Source organism: Manihot esculenta, chromosome 6, assembly GCF_001659605.2.
Source record: "Manihot esculenta cultivar AM560-2 chromosome 6, M.esculenta_v8, whole genome shotgun sequence".
Lineage (NCBI taxonomy): Eukaryota > Viridiplantae > Streptophyta > Magnoliopsida > Malpighiales > Euphorbiaceae > Manihot > Manihot esculenta.
This window is the reverse complement of record NC_035166.2, coordinates 474,626-487,348: the sequence shown is the minus strand read 5'-3', so window position 1 is coordinate 487,348 and position 12,723 is coordinate 474,626. Positions and strand designations below refer to the sequence as shown.

Here is a 12,723-nt window from a genome sequence, read left to right as displayed (position 1 = left end):
TAATTTTGACTGTAACTAAACTGAAAATATAAAAAATGAAGTTGTGATTTATAATAAAAATGTAGTCAAATCTGAGTTTGACCAAAACCAATTGAATCCAACTCATAAATGAATTGCTCTTATTATATATATATAAAAAAAAATTAATGTGTACTTTGGTGTTTGCATTCATGCACCAATCCAACACAACCTAATTAAATATCTTCCCTGTCTTACCCCTTGATTTTCCAACTATTTACAGCCTCTACCCTTCATAATATATATGTAATTTTCATTATATATCAAACAGACACTCCCATCTCTTACAAAACATTCAACACTACAGTAGTTGTAGTAGCAGACACAGATCGAGAGAGATGGACGGTGGCGATCACACCACAAATGACGTATACAAAGAATGCCTCAGAAACCATGCAGCCAGCTTAGGAAGCTACGCTACAGATGGATGTGGAGAATTCACCCTAGACCACACCTCTCCTTCCACCCTCCAATGCGCCGCTTGCGGCTGCCACCGCAATTTCCACAGGAAAGTAACGTATAGCAGCAGCAGCAGCCGGCCTGATCAGTCGACTGTGATGGAAATGATGGAATATGTGGATGTGGGTAGTAGGTTGCCGGGAGAAAGAAGCAGTGGAAAGACGAAGAGATTCAGGACAAAGTTTACGGCGGAGCAGAAGGAGAAGATGTTGGGATTTGCAGAGAAGTTAGGATGGAAGTTGCAGAGGAAAGATGAAGAAGATGAAGTAGAGAGATTCTGTAGAGGAGTTGGAATTAGTAGACAAGTTTTTAAAGTTTGGATGCATAATCATAAGAATTCTTCTTCTTCTTCTTCTACTACTGGGAATGCTTCTTCCCTTACTACTCAGTAAGAGATTGGATTCCTTTGCTTCTTTTTCTTTCTCTCTCTCTCTTGTCAGTGTATTTTTTTTTTTTTAAATTGGTAAATCAATATATTTTAAAAAATTATTATTACTGGAATGAAATTAACCAATTCATCCTTTATTTTTAAAAATATACTAATAAAAGTTTTTTTTTTTTCAAAGAAGACTGAAATACTCTTATTTGTTAAGAAAGATGTAGACTAACTAAATATTTTTAAAAATAAAGAGATTAAATAATTAATTTCAGAAGATCAAATATTAATAATTTTTCACATATTTATATTTTCAGCTATAATTAAGTAAAGTTGAGTATTTCATATATTATATTAAATTAAATTTGAGTATGAGAAATAAAATTTGATTAATTGAGTTATAATACTAAAGTTAAAATCTATAATTTTGTAAATAAAATTATAAAAGAATAATTTTTTTGAATGAAATGAAATGGTAGAGTTTTTTTTTTAACTAAAAATCTCAAATTTAAATTTTAAATATGAAATAATTTTTGGAGAGCGTTTTATTTTTTCAACGAATTTATTTGATGTAAATTTAAATTAATTAAATAAATAAATTTTAATAATATTAAAAAAAATTATAAAAGAGTGGTATACCATATTGATTAAGCATGGAGTAGGATGCTCCACTAATTAATAAGTCAGGGGAATAAAAAATTAAGAAGAAAATGCACCAACTTTAGCCGCCATCATCATCCTAACAAATCTTAAAAATTCAACTATCCCATAATTCAAAAAAATAAATACCAAAAAAAAATCAACATATAAATATAAATTTAATATAATTCAACAATTTAATTATATTCATATCGATTAAAGTTTTTTATTTTTTATAAATTTTTAAATAAAATATATTAAAAAAATGATATATTTTTATATTTAAAAAAAAAAAATTATTTTAGGGCTCTTCCCCGAATTTTCACCTTTAAATAGAGAGGATCAACTCAGCGTAAAACAAAATTTAGGAGCCTGATATATAATGTATGTATGGTGCATGATATATCATTAAATTCTATATCTTAACAATAAAATTTTTGTAATTAATTAAGCAGACCATCACCATCAAATCAGCATCAGCATCACAATCAATATGTGCTGCTTGTGTTGGATCATTTCTCATCCATTTCTTCATTCTCACCATTTCTCCAACATTTGTCTTTACATACCAAAGCTGCAGATTCCAGACATAAAAGCCTGAATTATGAGCAGTAAAATATCTTCAATTATTAGCTCTTTATGATTCTGGATTTGAATTTTAGTTACGCCTTTTTTTTTATGGGTAATAATTATGATGGTCGGATTTTTTATATTAAATTTTAATAAAAAATACAGATTTAAGATCTATCAGATCGTTTTCAAATAAAATTATCGAAAGTTCTAGTCCAGACACATAGAATAGATCGGATAGTTCATGAGCACGGGTCCAACAGGAAAAATTTAGTCCAGTGATGTGACAGAAGATAAGAGAAGTGAGCCGGTCACTTCGCAGTCCTGTTCGCATGCACATTAGAAAAAATTAAATGGCTACCTGGCGTGAAAAGAATTTTGATGCATCCGTATATATGGATCTAAGTGACAAAGAAAAATAACACTATAATATAAAGACAGTTAGACGTTACTAGCAAAAAAAATATTTATTTTCTAATCGAGCTTATGCACCAACTGTAAACTCTACTTTCTAGATGAATATCGATAATAAAAGAGAAATTAGTAAATTTATTAATATTTTTCCACCATTACTGTTGCAGTAGGTTTTATGATTGAGCATACAAACAAAGCCATCCAGTCCAACTCTGTATATTTCTATTATATTATAGATAGCTCAGTGACCACAGCATACAAGTTTAATTGAGTGCTGTAAGCATAAATTTTTAACATAATCAATAATTAATATATGGTGATTCGGAGAGTATGACAGGTAGGTTAGGAAAGGTTGAGACAAGGCAGAATGAATTGAAAGAGTATGAAGTAGGAAGTGAAGGACAGTTGTTAATGTATAGGTTTGTCTCCCATTCTTACATCAATTTCACCTCATCCTCTATTAAATTTGTAGTCAACTCATGCACCCAACTCTCAATTCATGAACCTATCCTCCTTTAATTTCTAGTCTTTCTGTCTCTTTTTAATCTCTCCTTATTGCTCAAACATGTGCCAATAATGTTGAGTATCTGGAATATGCATGGTTCTTTTGAACAGGAAACCAACAGACAGAGTAAGAGATTTTTAATCCAGACACATGTAAATAGATTAAAAATCAATGGGTATTATCTTAATCTTATAGACAAAGCTTGGTTGGAAAATCAATTATAGTCAATGTACCTGGTTACACGATCAGACATCATAAAATTCTACAGCCCAGCTTTTCTAATGTCTGCTTCTTAAGGGATTCTCCTTTGTAATAATATTACACAACCTAGGGTTATGAAAACCTAAACTCATATAACCATAAATCTAATAATAATTAAATTGTTCTATTTTTTTTTCCACACAGTTTTAAAATAAGGCAGTTTTCTCTTTTAAGAAAAATTACAACCTCTCAGCTATATAATAATTATCATTTTATGTAATTTTTTTTCTTTAAAAATTATAGTAATTATCATTCTAAATAACTATTATTAATAAATCAATCACTATATATTCAAAATATATTAAAATATTTTTATTTTTCTATTCATCAATAAAATAATTCTTTGTTTATTTTTATTAAAAAATTAAATTTTAAAAATTGAATTATTTAGGAGAAAGAAGAAGAAAAAGTAAAAAAAAAATTAAATTTTAAAAATTAAATTATCGAGGAAGCGGAAGAAATATAAAAATTGAGTTTTAAAAGTTGGGTTATTGGGAAAGAAGAAAAAAATAAATTTTAAAAATTGAGTTATTGAGGAAGAACAGGAAGAAAGTTATTGAAGGTAAAATTGCATTTTAAAAATTTTTTCTTTTATTTTTATTTATTTTTAATGAAAAAGAATATGAAAAAATTATTTTTAAAAAAAAGTTATTTGACTGAAAATGGGAATTAAAATCAAGACACAACACGGTTGTATCTGAGTTACATTAAATTAATGAATAAAAAATAATTGATTTGTGGCCCAAAATTGGGCCCAGACTGAACCGACAGCCCAAATTCCGAGGAAGAGTTGTAGGAATTCTCCAATTTATCAGTGGGTTGTGGGTTGCAGCAAATCTTTGGGTCAAAAGCCCATTTGGAGTTTGGTATACATTTTGAGCACCCAATTCAAAATGAAACAATCCCTTCATTGAAATGGGATTCCAAAGGCAACAAATGATATTATTATTATTATATATTTTATAAAATTAACTTTAATTAAACATGAAAAACTTAAAATAAATGTGCATATCATAATGAGCAAAATGACTAACTCAATTAAAATGATGAAATAATTATATGAGTGAAAAAATATTAACATTAGAGAATTATAATTTAACAAATTATCAATAGTAATTCAAATTAAGACATTGAACAATTATTATAAGAAATATTAAAATCAATAGTAAAGATTTTTGCTATAAAAATATAAAGTTTATCACTATGATTAAGTTTATCATAGCAATATATGATTGTAATTAAATTTATGATAGTAATTGTTATAAAATTATGGTGGTAGGTATTTTGCAACAAAATTATGATTGTTATTAATAAAATAATTATTAATAACTGATGTTATATAATAATCATATAAAATAAGTTATAAACTGTGACTATAAGATATGACCACGTAGCAAGGATATGATAAGTGGGAACGCAGTCCAATTTAAAAAAAAAAGATCGAGATACTTTAAACATTTTGTTTATCGTCAAAATTCATATTTCTCTAGATAGAACGATTCTTGGTATAAAGTTACTATTATCAAACACAATCCGGCGTATCTCTATTTACGTCCGGTTATATCATCATCACTGGATTATCAGAAAATTCTATATTTATTTTCACCTTCTTACAATATAAAATTAGAAGAATCACGTGGATAAATGTATACTATTCTCTTATATTACTTAAATTTTTGAATTGCTTTTAATCCATTTTTTAATATACTAATTTAAGCGATGTGAACATCTCTTTTTCACTGTTTTTTTCTTGTAAATCTAATTAATTAAAGTATTTTTAATAATTATCTTATTGTTATATATTAATCGATATAATAATAAAATTAACGTGGAAGTAAAATTTGCTAATTTTAATATTTAACATATGTTGTAGTAAATTTTACACTAATGAGCAAGAAACTAGCAAAGATTTGTTGATTAGTGTGAATGAGAAGAAGATTCGCACACCAAAAACCAAAACCTTGTTCTCCACATTCGGTTGAAGGAACCCAAAAAATGACAAAACCATTAAGCTTTTCTTTTTCTTTTTCTTTTTCTTTTTGGGAAAAAATGGATTTATTTACTTTAAATCAAGATATTTAGATTGCAAGGTTGATTCTAAATCCTAATTCGTGAATCATGCTGACCTAATATCCCTTTTTTTCTTTTAGTAAATAACTTTATTGATTTAACAAAATAGGCGTGGAGGAAGAACAATTCGACAGAGGGATCACTCGGACCACTGCATTTCATTCCGTACGACAAATTATTCAATAAATTTGTTGTGCATACGATAAGATAAATCATTTTTTATACATATAATACTTCTTCCGTCTTTAATTTTTTAAACAAATTAAAAAATATAATTTTTTCATTTACTTTTTTAATTATATTTATTTTAAATATATTAAATTTTATTAAATATTAAAAGATATTTTAAAAAATATTTTAAAAATAAGACAATATATATATATATATATATATAGTAACTGTTACTAATATCTAATTTAACTTATATATCATTAAGAATGTGTTGAAATTAATTTATTTTAATGATTTAACTATCGAATTAAATGGAATAAATTGAAAATTGAAATTTTAGTATTGATAAAATTCAAATTGATTTTAAATAGAAAACAATTTAAATCGAATCGATCTGATTCGGTTTGATCGGTCAAATTTTTTAATAAATTTTTTATTTTTTTACTTTATTTTAATTTTTTAATAAATTTTTTAATCTTTTAAGTATTTTAATTTTTTTATCTTATTTTTAATATTTTAAAAGTTAATTAAAATATTTCAATATTAATTATGATCTAATATCTCTATATTATTAAAAATAATATATTATTATTACTAATTCATTTAATTTGATATAGATTAACTTTTTTTTATAATTATTTAAAAAAAAAAGAATATTTCTCAAATCGAGTTTAGCTATATTATAAAGTTTAGGATTTATATTGCACTCACAGATTTAATCTGATTGTAAAGTGTATTTGAATAAATATGAGAGATCTCATGTTTTACTCTTTAATTTTTGGTCTCTATTTCAAAAAAAAAAAAAAAAAGTTTAGGGTTTATATTAGGTAGGGAAGATTATAAATAAAAATGTTGAAATGTAAAACAATATATATTATGCAATTAATCTGCAATCTCTTTCCATCACTGTCAATGAAATGATTTCATCTCATCTCTCCATGCCTACATTTTATTAATTTATCCCCACAAGCACGAGAAATGCAGTTAATGTATTGAAATCATAATAAACATCTATTCTATTACCTGATGTTGCCATCTTTGCATGAAAATCATAATAAATAACACCATGCATGCTTCATTAACACTTGATTTAACTCCATTCATTAGCTTCAACACAGAGAAGAGATTACTTAACACTTCAACAATATCATTGATGACCAAGAGAAGAAGCATGCACGTGGTTCAAGAGGGGAAAATATTGTTTTTGAAAAAAAAAAAAAAAGAGACCTTTAGGTTGAAAAGTTCACTTAAGAATAGCCTTTACCTTTTGGGTTTGGGTTTTTAAGTCAAAAAAGAAAGAGAGACCACTTAAAGAAATTTCATTTTCCAGCTCAAGAAAAAGAAAAGCTTTCAATATGGTGTCTGCATAAATGGAAAGATGCTGCTTCCTCTGACTCCCCCACTGGTCCCCATCCTCTCTTCTATGGCTCTGATTCTGATGCAGAGAGAGAAAGCTTATGTATATATTACCATGAACAAGCAAAAAAAAAAAAAAATTGGTGAATGGAGTTCGTTTCTGGAGAGCCTGAGGCTGAGAGGGACTAGTGAGTCTGGCATTAACCCTTACAACTATGGCACTGAAAAACATGGCTTTTTTTTAATTTAAATTATTTATATAAATATAAATAAATTTAAAAAAGTTAAGGTTATAAATATTGGTCAGTGCTGTTGTTGAATGGTGGCGAGAGAGGTCACCTTCATTTTCTGAGCTCGGCTTATTCATATGCATATACTCCAAGCAGAAAATCCAAAACTACCAAAAGTTTAGGGATAAAGAGATATCATTGTCTCTGAGCTCTTATTCAATGAAATAGTCTCTCCCTGTACTCAAAACCTAACCAATATCTACGTCCCACTGTACACCCATTTCATTTAATTTACTTTTTTTTTATTTAATTTCTCAGTAATATTAACTAAATATATAAATCAAATAATAATAATCCATTCATCATTTATTTTTATATATTAATAAATCCCAGAACAACTTCCATTAACCAGAAAAATAATAAAACTTCTCTCAAAGCTTCATCCATACCACATCCTTATAATCAAAACCTACCTATACTTGGATCATAAACAAAATAATGATCTCAATATTATATATAAACAGAAAGGATTAACTTATGCTTAGGTTATAAGCTGCAGGCTTTTCTAGATCATTATCATTCTCTACTTCACCTTCTGTTATTGCTGAAGACATGTAACTCAAACCCAAAGAGTTCTCATCTGGATGTGTTCTCGCTTGAAATTGCTGTTTACAAGCATGGCAAGTGATTTGGAGAATTGTTGAATTGATTTGCTTCGTTGCATGCACTTTCAGAGACTGTGCCTTGTTTAGTTCAGCTTGAGCTTGTTGCCTAATTCTCTTGGCATTGGCAAATTCTTGTTCCGCCATTTCAATCTGTCTTTTCGCTCGTTGTCTTGCCTCTTCTGCATAAGCTTTCTCTGCCATGGCCAACCTTAGCTTCTCCCATGCTTTTTCTTTAACCCTTGAGGCTGGCAATTCAGATTTTTCTCTGTGATTATTGTTGCTCTCTCCTGGGGAGAGTTTGCCTGCATCTATAGTTGCACAAGTGATATTTGAATCGTTTTTTTCGATGAAATCACTTGACCCAATTGAGAGCTGCAACTGGGTAGAATGATTATCGTCTATCTTAGGAGAAACTGAGACGTCAATGGGATTTGATGTGCTTGAAAGCTGGAGCTCCAAATTGTAATCTTTTTTATCTACAGTAGGGCTCAAGAACATGGCATCAGTTGTTTTCCTTGGTATTACTAAAGGAGACCAAGGAACTGTGCTGAAATTTGTATCTGCAGAAGGGCTTGGGCTCGATGCTGTTCTAGACAAGCATGCAGGCTGTAGTGATTGTGATTCTGGTCGTAAGCGTCCCATGTTGCAAGTGTCTTGATGCTCTATAAAACTCTCAACTCTGCGACAATATCAGAAAGAGAGCAAAACACAAGAACCAATGAATCAATTCAATTATAACAGCAAATTATTCAAATTGATGTCATGATACTAGAGCAAGAATTTACTCAAAAGGGCTATCATCTGGGTGTCCTTGTTGATGAAGGGGTGGATTAGAAACAAAGTAATAAGGAGGATCAAGACATAAACGCATATTAAATGAATAAAAAAAGCACAAATATCCATAAAAAAATATTATCAGTGGATGCGATCGAATGTGGGATTGAATAAGTAGAAGATACATGTACATATATATATATATATAGATATATTATATTAATTAACTACAAGGAATAGAAACATCATGGTAATGACAGCTGAAGCCAATCATTTATAGAGAAAACAATTAGATGAGATTGTCTTTCTTCCCCCATATATATATATATATATATATATATAATCAGAAATGAGGAAGTGCTTTTGGGTTTTTGAGCATTGAACTGTTTTGAGTTGTGGACAGTGGAAAGAATTTGAAACAAACAGGGAAAGAAAAAGAAACGACTGCAACTGATTTTTGGGAACCGTGTTCAACAACTGTCAATAAACAGTAGTTAATTAAAAACTGGATTGAGAATCAATCAGTCAAAATCCAATGATAATTAAGAAAAAGAGTAAGATGGTGATGAGATCTATTTGTAAATCAACATTATTGGTAATGGATGAAGAAGAAACCTTGAGAAAACACGGCCGCAATCGCAAGAATGGCCTCTGGTGCCACAGGTTTTGAGATGAGCTTTATAATCAGATTGAACAGCATAACCTTTAGAACATTTTTCACAAACCCATTGTTTATGATTGCTGTGTTTTCTTCTGAAATGCTTTTTAATCCCAACAAGATCACCAAGGGCATGGCATGGATCATGGTGTAAGCAAGTAGGCTCAGGACAAACAAAAACTCTCTTCTTCACCACAGGAGTCTCTCTCTTGAGTAACTTCCAAGGGACCTTATGTCTCCTCCTATGCATCTGTAGGTTTTGATCTCTCTGAAACCCCTGGTTGCAGATCTCACATACATAACGATCAGATTCCAATAGCGTTTTGGGTGATAAAGACACCACCTCAGCATCTGGATCTACATGGGAATCAAGAATTACAAACAGAAAACAAAAAAAAAAAAAGGAATTAAAATTAATGAAGAAAGCAAGAAAAGAAACCTGGAGTCCCTGCTGGTCTTCTTTTTCTCTTATTATTGTTAGTTGCAACTTCTAAACAAGAAAAAGGATCAGAAGAAGAAGAAGGAAGCGATGAGGAAGAGTTGTTGGCTAGCATGGGTTGAATTCATATATATGTATCTTGCAATAACAATAGAATCCAAAGCGAAGAAGAAGAGAAGAAAAGAGAAGCTTTGTTCGTGCAACAGTTGGAGTTGGATGAAGCAGTAGAAGAAGAAAAAGAAGTGAGAGAAATTAAAGATATGTGGGGATATATATGAGAGAAGAAAAAGAAGAAGTAGAAGGGAAAAGGTGTTTCCTTTCCTTTCTTTACTTTTCTTTTCTTTTCTTTTGTATTTTTTCTTTCTTTCTTTCGGTTTATCAGCTTTGTTATAGGCTTTAAACTTTGAGCAGCCTTTTCATCATCTTTCCATCTTTCATAGTTGAGAAACTCATCTTCATCAGGTATTGTTTGTGGAAGCTCCTTAATAAACTTCTTCAGAGGGAAGGATGAGAGAGAAAGAAGCAATCACATTGATGGAAAGTTGATCCCACAACCAGAAATACATGGGCCAGAAAGAAAATAAAACAAATAAATAAATATTAAGTACCCACAAAGAAACAAAATACTCATAATTCATAGCTACAGTATTTTTTTTTTTTTCTTGCATGAATAAATACAGCTCTGCTCTCCATATACACGTAAGCTCTCCCTATTTTTGTCACCATTTTCATAGCTTCTGTGCTCTACTGTTCTCTCTATGTATATCTTCTTAAAAATTATTACTTACATAATTTGAGTTATACACGTTTGCTCCTTTTTTTTCGTGATTTTTTCATGGAAAATATTTTTTAAAAAATTATTTATTTTTTATTTGATTATAATTTAAAAAATAAAATAAATTTATATATAACAATATTAGTAAAATTATTAAAATTTTAAAAATAGTTTTTTTAAAAATAATAAATTATTTCCTTTAAAATTAATTATAAAAAAGATTGTTTTTCAATAATTTATTTTTTAATATTATTAATATTAAAAAATAAAAAGAAATTCTGAAAACATTATCAAATAGCTACAGTATTTAATTTTATCTAAAAAATTGATGAAATTGAATTAATTTAAAAATTTAATTAAATTTTTTATTTATTTTAATTCGATTTAGTTTTTAATTTCAAAAATTTTGATTATTTTTATTTGATTTAATTTGATAAAAAAAATTAAAAAAATTAAATCGAACCGATTAGTAATAATAATATATTATTTTCAATAATATAAAGAAATTATATTATATTAAAATTAAAATATTTTAATTAAATTATAAAATACTAAAAATAAAGTATAAAAAATAAAAAATTTATTAAAAATTAAAATCGATCAAACTGAATTAAATCAAACCGAATTAGATTAGTTCGATTTAATTTAATTTCTTATTAAAATCAGTTTAATTTGATTTTTATAAATACTAAAATTTTAATTTTTAGTTTATTCAGTTCGATTCAATTTTAAATTGAACTGATTGAATACTCACTTCTACCAAAAATCATTAATACTTTAAGTTAATATTTACTAATTAATTTTTTTATAATTTAATTAATAAATTTATTTTTATTTTTATTTTTTTATAATGTAAATATTTTATATGAAATAAATAAAAGCTTAACTAATAAAATTATTATTTTTATAATATTTATCATAATATATATAGAGAGAGGGTGGAAAAAGGGGAGACTTCATCAATGGTTTCCATAGACCAAACTGTACCCTTTTTTTTTATCTTTTTGGTTATGACTGCACAGTAAATTTTATTAATTATAGGGTCTGAAGCAGCTTTTTGTAAAGGTCATATTATGACAAGTCATCTTCATGGGTATATTAGTCATATCTAAACTATGATTTTATTTCCCATCAATGGGGAACAAATATAGTTGTTATGGTAGAGTTGAATTTTTATTTTTTTTCCAGAAAATGTTCAATTCTTATTTTAATTATTTTTTTATACATCAAAATTAATTGGCATAATTAACACGTATTTAATGTTAAACATTAAAATATCTATAAAAATTTAATTTCTTATTTCATTTGAGAAAAAAAATGTCAAACCACCGATTTTAATATTAAATTATTAATATAATCATTATATGGGACAAATTCTATACAATTACTAATTCAACAGATGATGCGGTAGATTTTACAATAAATTTCGTTAAATTTTATGTGGTTAATTCTTTTAAAAAAATTATTTATTTTTACGAATTTTTAATGACGGCAACATTGCACAGTTAACGCTGATTAAATACAATTATTTAATACTAATTTTGTATATATAACATAATAAATTATATTTTATATAGAGTAAATACATCATTTAACGTCTAGTTTTTATAAAAGAAAACAGTTTTCACATTAATCTTTTTATTATTAACTTTTAACCCTTACGTTTTATAAAATTATAATTATTTAACACTTAAATTTTATAAAATATGACCGAAACGAAATTGTGCTATGATTGATCCAGCTGTAAGGAAGAGAATGTGAGGTGGTTGGTCTACGGCAGTAATTCCGACACTCACGTCAATAAACTAGAGAGAAAGAGTGGATGTAAGCAATGACTTAAAACTTAAGAGTAGTTGTCTAAAAATTGCATATGTTTATCCCTGTGATCGTTGGGTTTTATATTGTAAGAAAATGAAATTAATTATAATATTTTTTAAAAATCCTGAAATGATGTGGCAGACTAATTGATAAGGGATCTCGCCGGCTAATCGGTCGGGAATCCCGTGATTTTAGGTATAATGGAAATCTGTTGGATAGTGCCTGCTAATGGTAACTTCTCATGGAGTCTCGTCTTGTAATTGAGAGGGCGAGTCTTATGAAAAGCCGAGACCTAAAGCGTCTAGGTCTTCTTTTCCCTCAGTGGGATCAAATATCATCTAATCAGTCCATTGCCACGTGGTCTTGTCTTCAAATGCCAACACATGGCCTACTTTGGACGATTATTGTGTAATATCAGAAGTCTCCCGCAGGTCTTCGATTTTTTAGATTCGAATGTGATAATTGTCTTCACAATCTAGGGCATGTGGCCTGTTTAGATTGGCATTCCATACTCGTGTTGCTTTT

At 28.1% G+C, this 12,723-nt stretch overlaps 2 protein-coding genes across 3 annotated transcripts; one reads left to right on the top strand and one right to left on the bottom strand.

The window, feature by feature from the left end:
* The first annotated feature begins 86 nt into the window (after positions 1 to 86).
* Positions 87 to 901, top strand: LOC110618137 (zinc-finger homeodomain protein 2). Its single transcript, XM_021761203.2, has one exon. The coding sequence runs from the start codon at positions 357 to 359 to the stop codon at positions 867 to 869; it is 513 nt and encodes a 170-aa protein (XP_021616895.1). The 5' UTR covers positions 87 to 356; the 3' UTR covers positions 870 to 901.
* A 6,513-nt stretch (positions 902 to 7,414) lies between these two features.
* LOC110616825 (protein indeterminate-domain 16) lies at positions 7,415 to 10,149 on the bottom strand. 2 transcript variants are annotated; one of them, XM_043957241.1, is made up of 3 exons: positions 9,606 to 10,149; positions 9,124 to 9,517; positions 7,415 to 8,413 (listed from the first exon to the last, which is right to left on the bottom strand). In XM_043957241.1, the coding sequence occupies exons 1-3, from the start codon at positions 9,718 to 9,720 to the stop codon at positions 7,600 to 7,602; spliced, it is 1,323 nt and encodes a 440-aa protein (XP_043813176.1). In that variant the 5' UTR covers positions 9,721 to 10,149; the 3' UTR covers positions 7,415 to 7,599. The 2 variants fall into 2 exon arrangements, with proteins under 2 accessions (XP_043813176.1, XP_021615014.1); XM_021759322.2 differs by having other exon boundaries at positions 9,124 to 9,523; positions 9,606 to 10,145.
* Positions 10,150 to 12,723: the final 2,574 nt, after the last annotated feature.